The 23,064-nt window shown below is 39.1% G+C and overlaps 1 protein-coding gene across 7 annotated transcripts in view; it reads left to right on the top strand.

Annotated features, from left to right (window-relative positions):
* LOC122552711 (CAP-Gly domain-containing linker protein 4-like) overlaps positions 1 to 23,064 on the top strand; it is a 265,059-nt gene that overhangs the window by 195,361 nt on the left and 46,634 nt on the right. For all 7 annotated transcript variants that reach the window (XM_043695603.1, XM_043695604.1, XM_043695605.1 and 4 more), the window contains one exon: positions 8,817 to 8,881. In XM_043695603.1, the coding sequence (XP_043551538.1) occupies positions 8,817 to 8,881 (65 nt within the window). The remainder of the gene's footprint in view (positions 1 to 8,816; positions 8,882 to 23,064) is intronic.

Here is a 23,064-nt window from a genome sequence, read left to right as displayed (position 1 = left end):
GCTTAGTAGCAAAAATGTGTGATTGATAATGCTCATTAAGCATCTTGGAACACTGATAACAAATTAAGAGCAGGAGTAGGCCATTTGATCCTTGAGCCTGCTCTACCATTGGGCGGCACGGTGGCACAGTGGTTAGCACTGTTGCCTCGCAGCGCCAGAGACCCGGGTTCAATTCCCGCCTCAGGCGACTGACTGTGTGGAGTTTGCACGTTCTCCCCGTGTTTGCGTGGGTTTCCTCCGGGTGCTCCGGTTTCCTCCCACAGTCCAAAGATGTGCAGGGTCAGGTGAATTGGCCATACTAAATTGCCCATAGTGTTAGGTAAGGGGTAAATGTAGGGGTATGGGTGGGTTCACTTCGGCGGATCGGTGTGGACTCGTTGGGCCGAAGGGCCTGTTTTCACACTGTAATGTAATGTAATCTAATTTAATCTAAAGATCATGGCTGATCTGATGTTGCCACAAACACACATTCTTGACTCCCCTAAATATAAATATTGTAAATGCAAGGATTTTATTTTGCTGTTTCTGCTTCACAATGTCATGAAGCTATATTATAGAGTCATAGAGATTTAAAGCAAGGGAACAGAGCCTACGGTCCAATTTGTCCGTGCCGACCAGATATCCCAACCCAATCTAGTCCCACCTGCCAGCAACTGGCCCATATCACTCCAAACCCTTCCTATTCATATACGCATTCCGATGCCTTTTAAATGTTGTAATTGTACTAGCCTCCACCACATCCTCTGGCAGCTCTTTCCATACCCGTACCACCCTCCGTGTGAAAACGTTGCCCCTTAAGTCTCTTTTATATCTTTCCCCTCTCACCCTAAACATATACCCTCTAGTTCTGAACTCCCCCACCCCAGAGAAAATACTTTGTCTATTTATCCTATCCATGCCCCTCATGATTTTATAAACCTCTATAAGGTCCCTCCTCATATTCTTATTTTCTTAAACAAAGTCAAAATAAGAGACTGAAATTCTGAACAGAATATAGGTTTCAACTTTAAAAAAAATTACATTATAAAGAAGTTTCAATCAACTAATTAATTATCTTCGAGTATCTTATGTGACAGTGATGTGGTTTTTCACATGATCCAATGTCATATGGCCTGAGCATCACATGATGAAACTCCAGGAAAGCCTCCAACCAGAGGCTTAATCGTCACTCACCTTTCTAAATATGCCCAATATATTCATTTTACAGTGATACAGTGGTGACTGTACATGTTTATTAGTCTTTGTTGGATAAGAGTATTTCAACCCCCCACCCCTTGCCCCAAGAGGGAGATGCATACACAAAATTACATTTTCCACAAGAATGACTTCTATAAACCACTGGTGCTACTTATGTGTCAATGTATTTAAGCTTGAATTTAGCTAGCTTTAGTTAAATTTGTAACTATTTCCATCTTACTGTAGATTTTTTTGCAACATTTTTATTTCAAGGCTTTCACTGTGTTACGATCAGTTTTGATATTCAAGCAGCTTATGAAGTCAGTTACTGCAGAGAGAGAGGTTAAGAAAAGTTATTCTCCTTCATTCAGGGTTTTCAATTAAAGTTAAAGTAGTGAAAAATGAACAGCACAGCATTTCAGTGGTTCATTTCTCAATAAATGGTTCACGTGTTTGACCATACATACCTGTGGAGTTCCTTTTCTGGATGAAGGTGGAAGAAAATGAGGTTGAAAGCAAGGTCAGTTGAGATGGTGTGAAACATCTTCAATCCATATCTGCTTAGGACATGAAACTGGGACTTGATTAACCTAGTGTCAAGTAAATAGTGACATCATTGAATAGTGGAATTCATTGCCACGGAGTGCAGTGGAAGCCGGGACGCTAAATGTCTTCAAGGCCGAGATTAATGGATTCTTGTTGTCTAGAGGAATTAAGGGCTACGGGGAGAACGCTGGTAAGTGGAGCTGAAATGCGCATCAGCCATGATTGAATGGCGGAGTGGACTCGATGGGCCGAATGGCCTTACTTCCACTCCTATGTCTTATGGTCTTAATAAAAACAGAAAAGTTACTGGTTACAATTTAAAGGAAAATCAAAAATACAAAACTGTTTTTGCCTGATGTGATTCTCAAATTAACCATGATAAAATCGTTAGAATACATTTAATGTTTTACGGGTCACATATTTCTTGGGCTGTTCACACTGGATTGTTTTGTCATGTAATATTTTTAAGTCTTTCATTCAAATTAAGGGTATTGCACCGGCATCATCTTAATGACAATACTGAATGTTTTGAGAACAACGCTTAGATCTTTGAAGTGCTTGGCATTGAGTTGTTTTCTGAACTCTGATTATGTTTTCAGAGTAGTGTGGATGAGTACTTAGAGACAATTGTTACTTCAGTAGGCAGTGATCCATTCAACAATCAGCATGTGGGTTACCCTGGCGATTCCAACATGTTGCAAATTGTGCTATCAGGCAGTCGAGCAGATACCAATTCTAAGTGCAAGGACGCATTCATTATGTTTTATAATTACATGGCAAGGAAAAAAAAATGAAGTTCCTAAATCAATAAAAGCCCAGTATTACAACATCCTTTATACCACTTGCCCACATAAGAGCAAGCAACATTGCACTTTTGAAGTATTATTAGACAAGTAGTTAACATGTTCATGTTAAATTCCTTTGTGAGTTATTTTATCAGCTATTGTAACTTACTTATTATTAGGCTCAATAATAAACTTATTAATATTGATCCTTACTGCTCTAACATTTGTATGCTAATATTAGAATATAACATCAAAAATTCTGATTTTAATATTGGTCAAGGTGAACTACTCCAGCTCTTTGTATACTTTCACTGTTTGCTGTTCAACATAATTAATGCATAAGTGCTAATGATGTTTATAAAATATATCTTTGGAAGAACATATTGCAAAAGCTTGATCATTAATTCCTTTAGAAAAACATGCTTTGAGGTAACTAGGCTAGAGACAGTAGAAATTATTAGATGTCTTAGCAAGTTCAAGCAATTAGCCATTGTTGGATATTTATCATCCGTAGACGCCATCTTTTATCTTTTAGACCCATGTATGACATTCTGAAATTGAGATGTTACTTTTTTTCCATTCAGAGGATAGCATGCTTGTCTCTGAGGCAGAAAATTGTGAGTTACCACTATTGTGATAGTGCCGCATGAGCAGTCGAATGTGCTACATTTAAGGTCCAACTTCTATCAAGTTGTGGGTTTGAATCGCCCCACTGTCAAATTTGCAGAAAATGGTCCCCACTAAATAAGGTTGACAGTGTATAATCTGGTGAGACATTGACCTAATAATCTAGAGACCCAGCTAATATTCTGGCAAAAATGAGGGTTGCAGATGCTGGAGATTAGCATTGAGAGTGTGGTCCTGATGAAGGGCTTTTGCCCGAAACGTCAATTTGCCTGTTCCTTGGATGCTGCCTGACCCGCTATGTTTTTCCAGCACCCCACTCTCAACTCCAACATTCTAGCAACCCCAGTTCAAATTCTGATATGGTAGATGGTGAAATTTGAACTCAATGAAAATCTAGAATTAAGAGTCTAATAACCATGAAACATGGTTGGTTGTCAGGAAAAATCCATCTGATTTACTAATATCCATAGGGAATGTAACTGCCATTCTTACCTAAATTAGCTTACATGTGACTCCAGACCTACAACAATGTGGTTGGCTCTTAATTGCCCTTTTGGCAATTAAGGATGAACAATAAATGTGGGTCTAGTCAGCAATACCCACATCCTATGAATAAATAAAAAAAGCCAAAGAGGTTTATAAAATCATAAGAGTACATAGATAAGATGAATAGCCAAGGTCTATATTTCCCTTCAAAATCTCATCATTTTCCCTTCCTATGTTGTTGGTTCTAATGTGTACAATGAGCTCCTGCTGGTCCCTCTCCCCTTTGAGATTGGTCTGCACCCTCTCTGAGACATCCTTGATCTTAGTACTAGGGAGGCAGCACACCATTCTGATTTGCTGCCGGCCACAGAAATGTCTGTCTGTCCCTCTGACTGGAGAGTTCCCTAACACAATCGATCGCTTAGAACCCAACGTACCCCTCATTACATTAGAGCCTGTCTTGACACCAGAAACTTGGCTAATTGTGCTACATTCCCTTGATAATCCATCACCCCCTACATTTTCCAAAATAAAATACTTGTTTGAAATGGGGATAGCCACAGAAGACTCTTGCACTACCTGCCTACCTTTCCTACTTTTCCTGGAGTTAACCAACCTATGTGACTGTATCTGCGGCTTTTCTCCCTTCCTATAACTGTCATCCATCACACCCCCTTGCTCTTGTAAATTCTTCATTGCCTCTAACTATCACTCCAACAAATCCATTTGATCTGATAGTATTCGCAACCAATGACATTTACTGCAGATATAATCCTCAGTAACACGTAATCTCTCTCGAAATTCCCACATCTCATAGGAAGACCATATCACTCTACCAGAGGCCTTTTTTTTCCCTTCTGATCTACGGTCCCAAAAAATAGCATTGTCTTATTGCTCTACAAAACTTTGCTCCAGGCTAACTTAATACTTACGGCTTATATTTTTAAAACTTAATCAAGAGATAGATCTCAATAAAGCATATAATCAAGAAAGAACCCACTCAAGATTTACAGCAAGGCAACACTTTAAAAATTATACACTTTTCTGTTTCTGTGCTGTGGCCTTTCCCAAACAGGTTCCTCCAAGATCAGTTGTGAATTTCACTGTTTGTTAAGTTTTCCTAGACTCAATCTGATGTCCAGTGATACATGAATTCAAACATCAAATGCAGTAACTGCACATATTCACTGCTGTGTCAGTTAGCAATATGGGTTACTTTCTCTCTCTCTCTCTGTCCTGCACTGACCATGTGCAGCCTATTTCTGTCCTTCTCCCTTTTAAAAGTGCCATTGTTTTGACTTGTTTTTCTCCAAAGTTCGAAAACAATGCAACAGCATATAAAACAGTAATTGCTGCTCCTGGAATTCGAGGAAATCGCTTCTAACAGCTAAAAGACCTCAAAAAACGAGCAGCCTGTTACAGCCACAATTTTTTTCCAAAGATGTGCAGGTCAGGGGAATTGGCCATGCTAAATTGCACACAGTGTTAGGTGTATTAGTCGGGGTAAATATAGGGTCGGGGAATGGGTTTGGGTGGGCTTCTCTTCAGAGGGGCAGTGTGGACTTGTTGTGCCGAAGGGCCTGTTTCCATACTGTAGAGAATCTAATCTAATCTCCTTGGAGATATCCAGTAATTTTGTAAGGCTCCATGTAAATAGAGGCTTTTCATTCAAGAAGTAAATGAATCTTCATCATTTTTCCTAACTATCCTGCAGACTTTGTAACCTGGTATCAAGTCCTGACAATCTTGCAACATATCTTTATGACGGTTTGGATGCCATATCGTCCAGGTTAAGTTTGTACCTAGAACAGGCTCAGTTTCTTCTTTGTAGTCCTTCTATTTATATAAATAACTCTTATTTGGGCTGCATACCTAACCTGTCTTTCTGCTTCAATGTTTAACTCATAAGGTCCCTAATCCTCTCTCCTGTTTTAAATGCTTTACATTTTTTAGATTTTACTTTGCCTGCAGCGTGTAAAACACAACTTCCACTTGTTATTCCACTGTCTTTCATTTTGTTTATTTTTAATCTTTTTCCTCATGAGCCCTCTCCTCATTTGCTATTGTGAAATCCTCATGAGCATCCTACTTAGCTTTCCTACTTGGACCTTGATCCCAGCCTGGTTCAGGTAGAAATAGACCTGAAGATTAAGTTATTTTGTATTCCAATGCTGGCTCTTGCAGTCTATAAAGTGAAACTATTCTTTCTCAAACCATTCCTTCAATCATTTGTCCACCTCCCCAGCCTGCTTTTCCCATGCCAATTTGAATGTAGTTTAGGCAATACTAAGGAGGTTACTCACTCCCTGTATCATCCCTTCCTATAATTTAGCTCCTAATTATCAGTAGTCTCCAAACAGGATCACCTGCCTACTTTTTCTTATGTTGTTTGGCTCAGCATTGCCCCAAGAAGGGCTTATGCCCGAAACGTCGATTCTCCTGTTCCCTGGATGCTGCCTGACCTGCTGTGCTTTTCCAGCAACACATTTTCAGCTCTGATCTCCAGCATCTGCAGTCCTCACTTTCTCCTCAGCATTGCTGACAGCAATTAAATCTCCACTGTCACCCTCCAATATTCATTGCATGTGGTTCAAAATGTCTCTCACCCTAGCATCAGGAAGGTAACAAACCACGATCCTGTTTATAAAGGAAGGCAGCTGCCTCCTCCCCATCTCCCCTATCCTGTACCTCCTCCCCACAGCCACCATCACCATGCCACCAAAAAAGTTTTGAATCTTCTACATCTACCACACTTGGTTCTCTTTCACCTTCTCCTCCCTTTCAAAACCTCCTGCCTCAAAACGTCAAGACAGCACTCTGGCTGTCCTTCCAACTGTCTTGATCCTTATCCTCACAGGTAGTAAGTATATTAAACACATTGTTTAGGGTGATTTTCTTAGTTGTACAGTTTCTCATTGTTTTATCTAGTCAGTTTTCCCCTTTAGTATCAGTTTGGAATCTAGCTAGTTAATATTTAATTTGTGCTATGAAAGTCTATCTCAGATGTTGGATCATCACACACTAGTCTGCTGTAAGTTAATTTATCATTAACCAGTCCAGCAGAGAGCTCTAATTAAGCACTTTATTGATGCATCAGTCTGACATTATGATGTGCAATGTCCCCTTGTTCCCTACTCATAAGCTTATAAAACTACGGAAATCTATGGAATAATTAAAAGAGTGGATTGCAATTACACGACTAATATCAGCAAATTGATGTTAATCATAGTGGGTCTGACAACACTGATTTGTTGGTAACTCTAACTTCATGATTGCTGTGATCATTTGCAATTCAGTTTGAGAGTATTGCTAGATAAGTGATGATAAAAACCTTGCTCGAACGGAAATTGTAACCTGATTCGCCAAAATCTGGAGGAGAAAGCTATAAATTTTAGGTATGACAGGACAGTGGGGACAGTTGTGTGTTAAATGTTGTTCTAGAAATTGCTGAGGATGTAAAATTGTATTGAAAGTGGTGATTATAATTCCATCAGGATTGAAATTTTAAAAAGTTCTTTAACATTTATACACTCTTCTAAGCAGTAATGAATCATTCACATTAGCTTTTATAACTAATTAAGTGTCAATAATGATTTCTTGTTGCTCAAGAGTGCATCAGGCCTTTCCTCCTGTACCAAGATTGAAAAGTGGACTTCCAGAATTACAGATGTGGTTCTATCACGTTGATGGTTTTTTTGGAAGCTAAGTGCCTAAGTATATTGATGGCATTCTGTGGTCAATGAAATTTGGAAAATATGCCTCAAGTGTGTGGTAGAATATATAGTAGAGAAGGTAATTATTTGGTTGTGCTGGTTCTTTAATAGAATTGTCCAGTCATTTTCATTCTACTACCCCTTGGTCACAATATCTGCAAACAGCCAAATGTCTGTTTCATGCGTGGACTCTGAACACCTTCCTATTCAGGAATCCTTACGAATATGGTGGGCAGTGGACGCCCAATTTGTGCCACTGATTATCTAGTCTGTGGTCTTTTTAACGGCTCTCCCAATTGCTCATTGGTGTTCAGGTTCCTTCCCATATCTGTGATCATATGTGTTATTCAGTACACCTATAGGCTGAAATATAATGCAACGTTCTTCTTTAATCCTTTTCCTATAATGTATTAAAGTGGCCCCATGTTTTATACAGCAACTTCAACCATCTGCTGCAAGTTTGATTTGAAGGTAGTGTAGTTTCTAAAACTAGACAAAATTCAACAGAGCTGTATAATGCATAATTTCTTGACCTTCATTACTCCATTTATGTTCCAAATTAGAGAGCTGAAAGACAAAATCAGCATTTAGGTATAGATTTTTCTTCAGTAGGTTTGCCTTAAATTCTGAATAAAATATACATTCCAATTATTCTTATGTTTTGGTGAAAAAGATACATTTTGTGGATGTTTTTTATCTTGTAGGTATCAGGACATCGCACAAGAATACTTATTTAGAGAGAAAGTCAACGTTTTTATTGCACGAGAGAACAGTGCGAATTGATTGTCAGTTGAGCTCTGATTGGTAGCAGCATTGCAATGGAGAATGCACATATTGATGATAGTTAACAGCTAGGCTTTATTAAGTTTTCATCTGAGCAGGTTTTCTCTGATTGATCAGGACCTTGCCCTGAGAAATGAAGAGCTAATGCAGTCATTTATTTTTGTTGAGATGAAACCGATGCAGTGCCTGTATATGTTCTTTCTGACTGCAAAGAACAAGGCCCTAAATATTAATATATGGAGCTTCAAATGCACCCAAGTGTACCACACTGCAACCCCAATTGACAGACCTGAATTGTTTGCCACCTAGTTCAATGCATAGTTCAGGATTATCTAGCAAATTGTTTCCAATTGCACAATTGCATCTGATGTTAGACACCGTGTTGCAAGTTTTGCAAACATAGTTTGGTCAGATATGGTCAATACTTTGTCTGTCCTCATGCAGTATAAATGTTGGTTTTCCCTTCGAATTTATATTCTTCTAAGATTTCCTGATGCGTTTGAGATGAAAAGCTTTGACAAATGTATATTTTTGTCAGCAGAACTAAAGCATTAATTGAAATGTAAGTTTTATTCAAATTTTAGGGTAAATTACTAAAGAGAAATGTATTTTTTTTAACAATACTTAAATTCTGTGGCACTAGATGACTAATAATATGATTTTCTTCTTGCTTCTGAACTGTGCCTGGTTTCATCTGTAGGGTGACAGAAGCTCTGGATTCCTTCTCAGATGTCCCAACCAGTAAACTTAATCGATCAGTTATAGGTAAGTAATTTGTTTGTTACATTTGTTACATGGTTACTGTGATCTCTAAATCTTTTGCCATAATGCTATATTTCTCATTTGCGAGAGATAACATGTGACCTAACCAATCCTGTTTGTTTTTTTAAAAGACGCAATACAAAATAAAACTAGTTTAATTAGATGGGCTTCAGATTGGTTCCACAGGTTGGCGCAACATCGAGGGCAGAAGGGCCTGTATTGCGCTGTAATGTTCTATGTTCTAGTAAATAAAGTTTAAAAGCTATTAAGAATATTGTATTCACCTGGTTATGAAAATGAGTACAGCCTTGATGTGCCATCCTGAACAACTCAATTATGACAGGTAAAATTATTGGACTCACAGAAGGTTGGTCTGCTGATGCAACAGGTAATTAAAAAGGCAAATGGAATTTTATCCTTCATTGCTAAAGGGATTGAATTTAAAAGGAGGGAGGTTATGCTGCAGCTGTTTAGGGTGCTGGTGAGGCCTGGAGTACTTTGCGCAATTTTGGTCTCCTTATTTGAGAAAATATGTACTGGCACTGGAGGGGGTGCATAGGAGGTTCACTAGGTTGATTCTGGAATTGAGGGGGTTGGCTTATGAGGAGACACTAATTGGAATTTAGTAGAATAAGGGGGGATCTTATAGAAACATAAAGAATTATGAAGGGAATAGATGGGATAGAAGTAGAGAGGATATTTCCACTGCTGGGTGAAGCTAGGCCAAGAGGGTGTAGCCTCAAAATTAGGGGAAGCAGATTTAGGACTGAATTGAGAAGGAACTTTTTCATCCAGAGGGTTGTGAATCTATGGAATTCCCCTGCCCTGTGAAGTAGTTGAGGCTTTTTCATTAATTGTTTTTAAAGCTAAGATAGATAATTTTTTGAACAGTAAAGGAATTAAGGATTATGGTGAGAGGGTGAATAACTGGAGCTGAGACCATGAAATGATCAGCTATGATTTTATTGAATGGCGGAGCAGGCTCGAAGGACCAGATAGCCTACTTCTGCTCCTTGTTTTTATGTTCAACTATGGTTTGGGCAAAGATTCAAACAATTGTTGTACATTCAAACCTGCAAAGTCTAACATCTGGGAGCTGGTGTGTAAAATGAGAGCTATCCCACTGACTAGTCATAAAAATCAGAAAGTCATGTGCACCATCTTTAGATCAATATGCTTGGCTCCTCCAGTTACTGTCTCTGGAAATGACAGTCATGGCAGGATAGACTGGGACAGCTTAGTATATAGTTTGATGGACTTGACTGTTGGAATTTTAAAAATGATGGCAAGCATCAAGAAATTTCAAACTCAATTCCAAAAAAATTACTCATTGCCAAATACCTCCATTCTACTAACTGATTAGTGAGAATCTTTCCTTTCTGAGCACCAGTTTAGATGTCAATCATTGCAGGTATTCAACTTTATTGACAACTTCTCGAATAATGAAGCAACCTAAATTATCAGGATCTGCAACATCTAGGCTGATATTGAGATATCACACAACATTTGTGCCATTAAGTACATGAAAAGGATCATCTCTCGCACTGCTGCAATTATAAAACTTACCTTAAGACCCTCTCTTGCTGCATGTTCTCTACATTGAGAAATGTAGGTCCTGATGTGGTTCAATAGATAGCTCTCCTTCCTATGAGTTAGGAGCTTTTGGTTTCAAATGTTACTCTAGAACTTGCTGGTTACAAAGGTGTCTTTACAATATTGCAAGCAAGTCAGTTCATAGCAGTGCTAGTCCCAGGGTGGATAAAGGGGAGGATTAGCAGCAGGAATGACATCCAGCTGTAAAACCACCAAGATTCTTCGGAAACATTGACAGAGGAACTAACCATATTTAGTAGTGCCATCAATTTGTTCAGCATCATGTAACTAGCTATTGCACTGTTGCTCCAAAAAAGAGTATAAATACAAGTTAAGTGTGCATATGAACTGAGAGCAGAAGTAGGCCATTCAGTCCCTCACATCTGCTTGACCATTCTGCCCCTTCAGTTTGCTCTGTTATTCAATAAGATTATTGCTGATTTGAGAGTAACCTCAAAACCACATTCCTGCCTATCCCTGATAACCTCTCACCCCCTTGCTTATCTATCTACCTCAACGACTCTGTTTGCATCACTATTTCAGAAAGAGAGTCCTAAAGGCACACAATCCTCTGAGATAAAAAATGTCACCTCATTTCTATTTAAATGCATGACCTTTGATTTTTAAATAATGACCGCTAGTTTTAGAATTTCCCATTAGAGGAAACATAATTTCCAAACCTAATCCTCAGGATCCTACATGATTCAGTCAAGTTAACGCTGACTCTTCTAAACTCCAGCAAATACATGCCTAGCCTGTCTAACCTTTCCTCATAAGACAATGTAGTCATATCTGGTATCAATTAGGTAAACTAGCTCTGAACTGCTTCTCCATCCTTCCTTAAATAAGATGGACAATATTGTGCACAAGACTCCAGCTGTGGGTCTCATTAGTACCCTAAATAATTGAAGCATAACCTCACTACTTCTGTATTCAATTCCCATTGTAATAAAAGATAACCTTCTATTAGTTTTCCTAATTACTTGCTTTACATGCATAATAATCTTTTTGTGATTTGTGCAGTAGGACACCCAGATCCCTCAGTATCTCAGCTTTGTAACTTCACTATGCATTGTATTTGGAAAGGCAAAGACTGATCGGGGTAGTCAACATGGCTTTGTGCATGGGAAATCATGTCTCACTAACCTGATTGAGTTTTTTTAAGAAATGACAAAGAGGATTGATGAGGGCAGAGCGATGGACATGATCTATATGGACTTCAGTAATGCGTTCACAAGGTTCCTCATAGTAGACTGGTTAGCAAGGTTAGATCACATGAATTATAGGGACATCTAGCCTTAAAGGTAGAAGACAGAGGATGGTGGTGGATGGTTGCTTTTCAGACTGGAGGCCTGTTACCAGTGCTGTGTCACAAGAATCGATGCTGGGTCCACTGCTTTTCATCATTTATATAAATGATTTGGATGTAAAGATAGGAGGTATAGTTAGTAAGTTTGCAAATGGTACCAAAATTGGAGGTGTAGTGGACAGCGAAGAAGGCTATCTCAGAGTACAACGTGATCTTGATTAGATGGGCCAGTGGGCTGAGGAGTGGCAGATGGAGATTAATTCAGATAAATGTGAGGTGCTGCATTTTGAAAAGGCAAATCGGGGCAGGACTTATACACTTAATGGTAAGGTCCTAGGGAGTATTGCTAAACAAAGAGACCTTGGAATGCAGGTTCATAGCTCCTTGAAAATGGAATCGCTGGTAGATAGGATAGTGAAGAAGGCACCTAGTATGCTTTCATTTATTGATCAGAGCATTGAGTATAGGAGTTGGTAGGTCATGTTACAGCTGTACAGGACATTGGTTAGGGTACTTTTGGAATATTGTATGCAATTCTGGTCTTCCTCCTATGGAAGGATGTTGTGAAATTTGAAAGTGTTCAGAAAAGATGTACAAGGATGTTGCCAGGTTTGAACTTTAGGGAGAGGCTGAATAGACTAGATTACTTACTTACAGTGTGGAAACAGGCCGTTCGACCCAACCAGTCCACACCGACCCGCCGCCCACCCAGACCCATTCCCCTACACCTAACACCACGGGCAATTTAGCATGGCCAATTCACTTGACCTGCACATTTTTGGATTGTGGGAGGAAACCGGAGCAAACCCACGCAGACATGGGGAGAATGTGCAAACTCCACACAGAGAGTTGCCTGAGGCGGGAATTGAACCCGGGTCTCTGGCACTGTAAGGCAGCAGTGCTAACCACTGTGCCACCGTGCCACCAGGCTGGGGCTGTTTTTCCTGGAGTGTCAGAGGCTGAGGGGTGACCTTATAGAGGTTTATTAAATCATGAGGGGCCATGGACAGGGTAGATAGACAAGGTTTTTGTCTCTGGGGTGGAGGAGTCCAGAACTCGAGGGCATAGGTTTATGGGAGGGGAAGGATATAAAAGGGACCTAAGAGGCAACCTTTTCACGTAGAGGGTGGTGCGTGTATGGAATGAGCTGCCAGAGGAAATGGTGGAGGCTGGTACAGTTACAACATTTAAAAGGCATTTGGATGGCTATATGAATAGGAAGGGTTTAGAGGGCTATCGGCCAAGAGCTGGCAAATGGGACTAGGTTAATTTAGTTGGCATGGTCAAGTTGGACCGAAGAGTCTGTTTCCGTGCTGTACATCTCTAATACGCCATGTAAGTAATTTTTCTTTTGTTCTTGCTGCCACAAATGGATAATTTCCATATTACATGTCATTTTCCAAAACTTTGCCCACACACTTGACCTTTGCAATGTTCTTGTTCTCTTCCCAACTTACTTTCCTTCTTTGTGTCATCAGCAAGCTTAGCAATCATTACTTCAGTCCCTTCATCAAAAATACTTATGTGAATTGTAAACATTTGAGGTCTCAGGACCGACCTTTGTGACTTGTAACACCTTGCCAACCTAAAAAGGAGCCATGTATGCTGATCATCTGCTTCCTGTTAGTCAGCCAATCTTCTATCTGTGCTGTGAAATGCAGATTTCAAAGAGTTTTGTAATGTATTGAGTTACTACGTATCAATAACTTTGGAAAAGTTTGGTCCAAAGCCAGCTAGTTTTTAACAGTCATGAATTAAAGTAAGTAAGTTCTACTGAAGAGTAGCTGATTAGTTAATTAGGTAACAGAATTCAGTCTAATTCTGTGCTACAAAGCGCATAACTATACAGGTCTTTGTGCAGTGTGCAGATTGCAGATTTCAGGCTGACTGAGTTCAATTAATAATGGATTCAAAAAAGGGGAGGAGATACTTTATTTACCTTCTTCGCTGTCTCATATTTGGCTCCTACTTCAGTGCAGTGGAAGGAGCTGTTGGTGAGCAACAGATAAGCTATTCTACTTGTAATAAGTAATGGCACGAGAAACATAAAACAGGACATCTGAGTTGAGTTGAATGTGTAATCTGTGCAAAGTCATGGATATTTCATTTGTCTGAGACAAACACATCAGCAGGAAGTGTCACCATCTGTAAACACTTGAGCTGCAGATATCATAATCCAAGAACTACTGGAGTCACCAGTGTCTATTCACAAGGCAGGGGGCTATGTGGATAGCATGTTTAGGGAGATGGTCACATTGTGGCTTAGGGAAATGCAGCCAGCTAAGGAATGCAGGTCCGCCATGCAATTCAGGAAAACCAGGTGGTGTTATAGTCCCCTGAGGTGATTTCACATGATTATTTTTTGTTTTGCATTCTGATGAGGGCAGTATTTCCTCAGAGGAGTGTAGTCAGACTAAATTCAGTGTTACCACAAGTGGCTCAGCTATACAATAGGGGAATACAAAGAGGAGGGGATGAGAGATTCTTTAATGAAGAAAGAGTAGACAGAAACTTTTGCAACCATAAATGTGACTACAGAATGATTTGTCTCTTTCCTGGTACAAGGGTCAAGGATGATCACAGAATGACTGCAGTACATTCTTCTAGGGGAGGGTGATCAGTCAGCCATGTCAGTACCAACGATGTGTATAATGAGATCTTAAATGTAGATTTGAAGGAATTAAGTAGGAGGTTTTAAAGCACAATCTCTAAAGCAATAATATCAGCATTATTCCCAGTTCCACGTGCCAGTGAAAATAGAAATAGAAGAATTGAGTGATTGAAGATATGACTGGAAAATCAGTACAGGAGTAAGGCTATCTGATTTCTGAGGCATTGGGACTGGTTCCGTGGCACATAGATTAGATTCCCTACAGTGTGGAAACAGGCCCTTCATCCCAATAAGTCCACACCCGAAGAGTAACCCACCCAGACCCATTTCCCTCTGACCAATGCACCTAACACTATGGGCAATTTAACCTGGAGGAAACCCATGCAGACACAGGAAGAATGTGCAAACTCCACGCAGACTGTCGCCTGAGACAGGAATCGAACCCAGGCCCCTAGCACAGTGAGGCAACAGTGCTAAACATTGAGCCACCGTGCTGCCCAGTTCTGGTACATGATGTACAGGTTATATCCTGATGAAATATGTCTTTTCTCAGCAATACTTCAGTACTTGAGTATTGCTGAGAATAAAGATATTTTGTAGAAGCTTTTTATCATTTATTCATCAGGGTAATTCACAAGAATACAAATTCAAGGATAATCCCAACATTTCCATTGTAAAACAGAGAAGTGTAGATTGGTTGGCAATTGCATTCTGATTAGTAAAGGTGTATACCAAGAGAATGTACCAGTTGAGGCTGACAGACAATTAATTGCTAGGCTTTGGTTACATTTTAAAACAGGCAGGTTGCCGCATTGGCTTGAGAACTGTACCAGTGAATAGCTGTCAGAGAAAAATTGATCAAAGTGTATGAGTTGACCAAAAACCATTTCAAGAGTGCTCAACAAACAATGAAAACTACAATAGATGAAAAGTCTAAAGTTTGAGACTTTGTTGCTGGAGTAAAGGTGTTAGATTTATTATCTGTTTCTGGGAAAATGTTCACTGCACCTTATCAAATTGAAAGTATGTGCGTTATATAGTGAGTACTTCAGATATGAGAAAGAATCAGCAAGTATGTCTTGTTGATATCTTGAATAGATATCTTAAGGAAAGTCAGGAGAAAGTTCATGTATGGCAGTGAAAGAAGTAACAAATATCAGAAAAATTGGAGAATGAATCTGAAATTGAAAATTCAAATGTTGATCCTCCATTGGTTAAATTGGATGTGCTTAAAAGGTTAGAAGAAATATTGTGCTTATTCCAGAAAACAATCAACATAACTTTAAACACTAATACAGACTCACATTGATGTATGTGAACAGTCAAGGACAAATATCTTTGGCTGTATGTTATTTCATTGTAGGGGAAAACACCAACCTTAATGACTCATTCCAGAGAAATTAACACAAGTGAGGGAAGAAATGAAATTCATGATGGACAATGACATTTGTGAACTGAGTCAAAGTAGCTGGAGCAGTCCTGTCTTGGAGCAGTTCTGGATGGGTCTCAGTGATTCTGTATTTATTATCACAAAGACATCACAGTAATAAAAGCAGACTCATAGCCTACTCCAAGATTGGAGGACTGCATTGAACAAATTGGATATACAAGACCTGTCGACAAAGGTGATTTGCTAAGAAGGATATTGGCCAGTTTTATTAACTAGCAACATGAAATAACTTTCCATACATGCACCACTCTCTGCGTGAAAAAGTTGCCCCTTATGTCCCTTTTAAATCTTTCTCCTCTCATCTTAAACCATGCCTTCTAGTTCTGAACTCCCACGCTCCTGGGAAAAGACCTTGTCTATTTATCTTACCCATGCTCCTCACAATTTTATAAACCTTTGTAATGTCACCCCTCAGCCTCCAACGCTCCAAGGAAAACAGCTCCAGCCTCCTCAGCCTCTCCCTATAGCTCAAACCCTCCAACCCTGGCAACATCTTTGTGAATCGTTTCTGAACCCTTTCAAATTTCACAACATCCTTCCGATAGGAGGGAGACCAGAATTGCACACAGTATTCCAAAAGTGGCCTAACCAACGTCCTGTACAGCTGCAACATGACCTCCCAACTCCTATACTCAAATCTCTGACCAATAAATGAAAGCATACTACATGCCTTCTTTATTGCCCTGTCTACCTGCAACTTCACTTTCAGAGAATTATGAACCTTCACTCCAATGTCTCTTTGTTCAGCAACACTCCCCAGGATCTTACCATTAAGTCTATAAGTCCTGCCCCGATTTGCCTTTCCAAAATGCAGCACCTCACATTTATCTAAATTAAACTTTGTCTGCCACTCCTCAGCCCCATGGATCAAGGGCCTATTATACTCTGAGGTAACCTTCTTCGCTGTCCACTACAGCTCCAATTTTGGTGTCATCTACAAACTTTCTAACTGTGCCTCCTGTGTTCACATCCAAATTGTTTATATAAATAACGAAAAGTAATTTGCTCAACACTGATCATTGTGGCACACCACTGGTCACCTACCTCCAGGTTGAAAAGCAATCCTCTACCACCACCCTCCTTTGTTTCAGATAAAGCTGGAAAGAACACTTACACCATTTGACTTACTTGTTTGCTTACAAACACCTAATTTGCTTATATATTTCACAAAAAATGGAAGTGCCAAAGTGACTTAATTGGGCCACACGGTGGGACAAGGCCAAGTAACACCCCGAGAAGTAAAAATAAGAGCTAATTTGGATTTCAAATGCCTAAAATGAAACATGAAATCCTGTGATATATTAGCATGAGTGGATTATGTTGGAAGTTTGTTCCAAACTTCAGCAGACTAGTAGGTCCTTTAATAAATTTTTGAAAAGGCAAGAAATGTTCATGGACTACAGATTGTTATGGACTAGGCCAGACAACTCAAAATATTCTCTCTGTTCTGCTGCTCTCTTTCTTTCCCTCTCTTCTGCTTTTAGTCTGTTACATTTCTGCTGCCCTTTCCTTCGCTCTCGCCTGTAACTCAAACTGCCTCATTTGCAATTGAATTCTTGCCATCTCTATAGATTCTGATGGTTTCCCCAGCAAATTTAAATGCTGAGCTATTGCTATAATTATCTCTCCTTTCCTCACAGAAGCAGGTGGCTCCAATTCCAGCTTGTCTGCTAACTCCTGCAGCTTGGTCTTATTCACTTTTTGCAAAATTTCCGAAGTCACCGCATTCATATCCAGAAACCTTCTAGCGACTGAAAGAGCCATTACTATCCCAAGCTTTGTCTATCAAACCAAACCAACACCTGAAATAAAGACAATAGCATCTACCACTTGCTGTTTAAAATCCCGGACGAGCCCCCAAGCTGTTATGGACAAGGCCAGCCCACTCAAAACATTCTTAAGCAGGCAGCCCATAACTTTGCAATTTGTCTTGGTAAGTATACAGTGAAAATTACCCAGAATAAATTAGCAAGATTGAGCGGTTTAAAACAGATTAAAAATTCATTCACAAAATTACACAATGAAACATGAAGAACAGAACAAAGAACCCCTACAGAACGTAATCTATCCAAACTAGACTTAAGTATGCTCTTCCAAATATACACAACACTTCCATAAACAAAACCCCTTTAAAACACAGTACAAAAAAAGGGTCAGATGATTATAGGTTGAAGTTAGAAGGGCAGAAGATGGAGTTTCCACACAGCTCACTGTTGAACTTTCAACCAGTTCTGGACTTAACTAAACTGCTCAGCTAGAGAGCTGACCACTCCCCTTTCATTATACAGATCACTTCTAAAACATGACCAATTTGGCCTGAAGTCTCATCTGTTTACATATAAACAAAAAGGCCTCTCAATACTCTTTAATCTCTGTATCAAGAGAGACAAATCGGCACCGAGAGTGGTTTATTGCCCCTCTGACAAAACCGAGAATAGAGTATCCTTGAGAAAAGGAACAGCTTTTAGAAAGAAGAAACCAGCTTTATGAGAAGGTAAAGCAAGCGTTTAAGGCCATTAGCTTTATTTTTGGTTCAGAAGAATCTAGGACTAAGCACTTTGTTAAAAAATAGGGGACATATTCTCAGAATAAGTGGCAGACTGTTTAAGACTCAGGTGAGAAGCAATTCCTTCACTCAGAGACTGGTGAATCTTTCAAAGTTTCTATACCATTGGGCTCTGGAAGTTCAGCATTGAGCAGTTCCGGTCAGAAATCATCAGGTTGCTGAAGACTAATGATATGAAAGAATGTGGGAAAATTATTTTGAGGAAATTATTCGTCGTAATCACGAATGACAATGCTGGCTTGATGGGCAGAACAGTCTACTCCTATTCTCATGTTCCTGATATACCTACATTGAGAAATCTGTGCAGCAGCAGCAGCAGGGATCATCATCATCTTCATGTCACCATCAAGGTCACAGGTCTTTATACTTGGACAAATTCATTGGATCAAATTCCAAGATTTTGTACCTAATAAGATCATGGAAATCACTAACCAAAGAACTGTGATGAATTAAGAAAAATTTCCACGACCAGCTTCTCAGGGTATTGATTATAGTTCAAGTAGCTAGGGTGAATTTTCTTCCTACCTGTGTGTGATGCACAGGAAAAGTGGAGTGAAAATATTGTATCCCATTTCAATCCTAAATAACATTATACTTAAACCTTCCTCTATGACTTTTCTGGTCTCTGCATCTAACATGGTGCAGCAATGTAACCTCCATGCAAATGAATGTCAAAAGTACCTGCACTCAATGAATCTATTGATCAGGTACAAAATTGACTGCATAAAAAAAAAACTGGTATTATTTCTTCCTTTTCTAGCATTAAAATACTTAAAGACGGGCTGCTAGAATATTGAAAACTGTTTTTAAAGTCATTCGCTGCATTTGAAATCACCTATAAAGTCTAAAGTTATTATCCTAACATTAGGGAATCTGGTTATTCTCCAGTTTTCCAGTGAGAAAGGATGATATACAATAAGACCTCAATAAAAGTTGCCCCCAGAACATAATTTTGTTTTAATTTCATTAATAAAGTAATGATAATAAATCTATTTTACATTGTCAGTTTCACTCGAGCGTCGTTTTTCACAGCTTTCCTCTTCAGTCAATTTAATTCTCATCTGACCTTTCTCCCAGCACTCAGGTTTGGCCCTCAGCTTGCCATTTTCCCCAGCACCAATCCTGATTCCCAATATTTCTTCTCTCCAGTTGTGCATCTGTCCTGGGCATCAGCTCCATCCCATGATTTGTTCCCTCCCAGCTCAACTGCTGGCTCCACGTTCAAATTGACAGCCTTAGCTCCAGCTCGTGCCAGAAGTCCCTGAACTGACCAATGTCTGCCGCTAGATGGAGCCTGGTCACTAACAGTAGAGTCTCAGAGTCGCAAGAGATGTACAGCACAGAAACAGACCCTTTCGTCTAACTTGTCTATGCCGACCAGATATCCTAAACTAATCTTGTCTCATTTGTCAACAATTGGCCCATATCCCTCTAAACTCTTCCCATTCATATACCCATCTAGACACTGTTCAATAAAAGTGACACATTTAAAAAATATTGTATTTTACATATTTTATACTAAGTCATGCATTTTGTTATGTAAGCTACTTCAGCTAATATTGCACATGTACCACACAGTATTTCAACCGTTGCTTTTTTTTTTCCTGAGTGAGAAATATTTGAAAGAGCTTAACTCAATGTTTATTATTGACTCCCACTGGAAACCGTGATTCACTTAAAGTTGTTTCAAATAAAATTGTAATTTTCTGGAATTTAACCAAAAATGTAAGCAAGAATTTAGTGTTTGGCGTACCATAAGACTTGAAATGCTTGGAAGAGTTATGAATGATTTAGATGAAGAAATAGAGTCAGATATCCAAGTTTTTTTAAGAACTAGCAGGGTGGCATGGTAAATAATATAGATATGAACAAAATATAGAGGACAATTAGCTCCTGTAGATTGAAAACTAGCATGTGGTTCAGAATAATGCCAAAAAAAAGCTTCAATCCACATTCTTGTTAAGTTAGACTTGCAACTTGCTAACTTGACAGTGGAAGACAATGGCAAACAACCACTGACAAAAACTGCCAAAGAAATGGCTCAGGATGAAGTACAGCAAACATTTTATTAAGTTGCACCTATGGGACCAGTAAATTAATGGCTGACCAAATGTTCTGGTTGATCAAGAGGTTCACATAATCAGTGTTAAAACACACTGTGTAATAAAAATGTAATGCAGGGATATATGCATCACTGTTGTACTTTATTTACAGCATAAATCACTTAAATAATAATGCACCATTATCTTAAGTAAAACTTAAGGCTGAAGCTTTGGGCCTTCGCACTTCACCCACATCTGACTACTTGGACATTGCAGAGATCACGATAATACTGTAAATGTCCGATATTTCAGCTGTATAATTTTTGCTGGTTTATTGAGAGGCCGCTTCATAAGGTGCCATTTTGAAAACAAAGTTTGCTGTATTAACAGCCAAAGAATCAAGGGCCTGTTTTTGAGAAGAGCAATATTATTGAATGCAAAGCAGAATGTTGTAATTCAACATTGATAAGTTACCTGATGGCAAAACTGTGGAGAAATATGTGTCCATCCACTTAGAATAGTGAGGGCAGCCATGGGATTGATGAGTTGGAGGAACGAGGAGTAGTGAAGGACAAAGGTGTTGCAGGAGGATCAGCAACTGAAAAAGACAGGAAAGGGAGATACAGGCAACTTAGCATATTTCTTTAAGTTTTTAATTTATTCCATTTTGAAAGTTTACAAGTATACAAGTTTGGGAATACATATTAGTTTAACATGAAGGGTATGATGCTTAATGTATGAAGTAATGTTTAATTAGTAAAATAAGTGCATATAAGGATATTACTTCCAAGAGTTGAACTATATAAGGGAATAAAACACAAATTAGCATTGCAAGAGCCAGCTAACTATCAGATAATGAATGATTTAATTTGTATATACTTTACATTTCAGTGATTTTATTTTTCAACCTAGTCAGCTTCTTGCCTGATCATCTTTTCTTTAATTAGCCATAGATTGGATGGATCAAAGGAACATTAATTACGGTTCTTTGTACCCATTGTTATAAATAAACGACAGGAGCTTTATTCTCAAGTAGAGCAGGTTGGGGACAATTAATTTATGTTGAAATTAAAAATAAAAGGAACTCAATTAGAACATAGCTCTAAGCAATCACAAATATGCCATTTGGAATCTAGCATGTCAATAAAAACTTGTTCTCTTTTTACTAAAGTTTTTAAACTTAAAAGATTTTAGTATGGAATTAATTTGAGGAAACTTAGCAAATTTATGCATGCATTTACTGGATATGGCTCCTTTATGAACAGCCAACATAGTCCAAGGTCCCCCACCCTTCCATCTGTTGCCACATCTAAAACATTCTTTCCAAGATCAAGTAATACAAACACACTCGGAGTCTATCATTGTGAAAAGATAGAACAGTCAGCAAGATCCCAGACCCCATCCATGCAGGTGGAACCTGGAGGGGTCTGAGCTACCATGGGGATGAGTGACAGCTGCCTGGAGCCCTGCAGTTTGGATTTCCTCTAGTCAGGCTCCCTCTATCCCTGCTACTTCAATCGTAGATATTGTCTCCAGAGGAGCTGTACGAGTTGGGAAGAGGGAACTTCTCAATGGAAGAACAACAGCAATAACCATAAGAGAGATGGAATTTGTGATTGGAGGAGTTGCTCCCCATAAATTTTCTGTGTCCCATACTCACTGCTCCTCCAACTTAACTCTGTACTCTCGGAATATCAACAAAGCATCTATGACAGCAATTTTTCAGCCCTGTTTAGCTTACGAAGGACTAATAGTGTAATCAGTTATCGATTTTCCACCTCCATCTTTTTATGGGTCCTTGTGAAATTTTGAGGCAAATTTGCCCATCACCTCCTTGAACACTGGCAACTAATCCAGAAATATTGGCACCTAAAGTTGTGTATTGATGTCAGTGTATAACCAACAATATAGAAAGCTAATAATTACTGCTGTGGAGGTCAGGTGGCAGCATAATTAATCTGTAGCTGGCATCTTCCAGTGTGCAACTCACAATCTGAGCCACGTAACCACTCCAGTTCAGAAAAGTTGGTTTTAAGAGAGAAGCATTTGGCATCTGAAAGGTATCAGTTTTAAAGTATAACACTGCCCAGAAAAAACATGATTTGGAGATACCGGTGTTGAACTGGGGTGTACAAAGTTACAGGTTATACAACACCAGGTTATGGTCCAACAGGTTTATTTGGAAGCACTAGCTTTTGGAGTGCTGCTCCTTAATCAGGTGATTGTGGAGATTCTCAGTCAGAAGTCATACGACACCAGTTAATAGTCCAACAAGTTTAATTGAAATCACAAGCTTTTGGAGAGTAGCCCCTTCGTCAGGTAGGTTATGCCCCCAAAGCTTGTGATTTCAAATAAATCTGCTGGACTATAACCTGGTGATGTGTGATTTCATATTTAATTAGTTAGCAATTCGGTGTTCTTCTTTGTATTATATTGCCTGCCTTTTTGGCTATTGTTGACATGTCTTTGTATTCTTTTCATTCCTTCCCATGTTTAGACCATTTCCCAGTGGGGAAGAAATGCACAGGCTTCCTCATCAGCATTCACTTCACAGGTTGATGTTTGAAAGGATAGCCTATTTTTCTATTTGATGCATTTTTGTGACTGAGCCAAAT

The sequence above is a fragment of the Chiloscyllium plagiosum genome, chromosome 9 (assembly GCF_004010195.1).
Source record: "Chiloscyllium plagiosum isolate BGI_BamShark_2017 chromosome 9, ASM401019v2, whole genome shotgun sequence".
NCBI lineage: Eukaryota > Metazoa > Chordata > Chondrichthyes > Orectolobiformes > Hemiscylliidae > Chiloscyllium > Chiloscyllium plagiosum.
The sequence above is the reverse complement of the archived record's forward strand: the minus strand, read 5'-3'. Positions and strand labels throughout refer to the sequence as shown.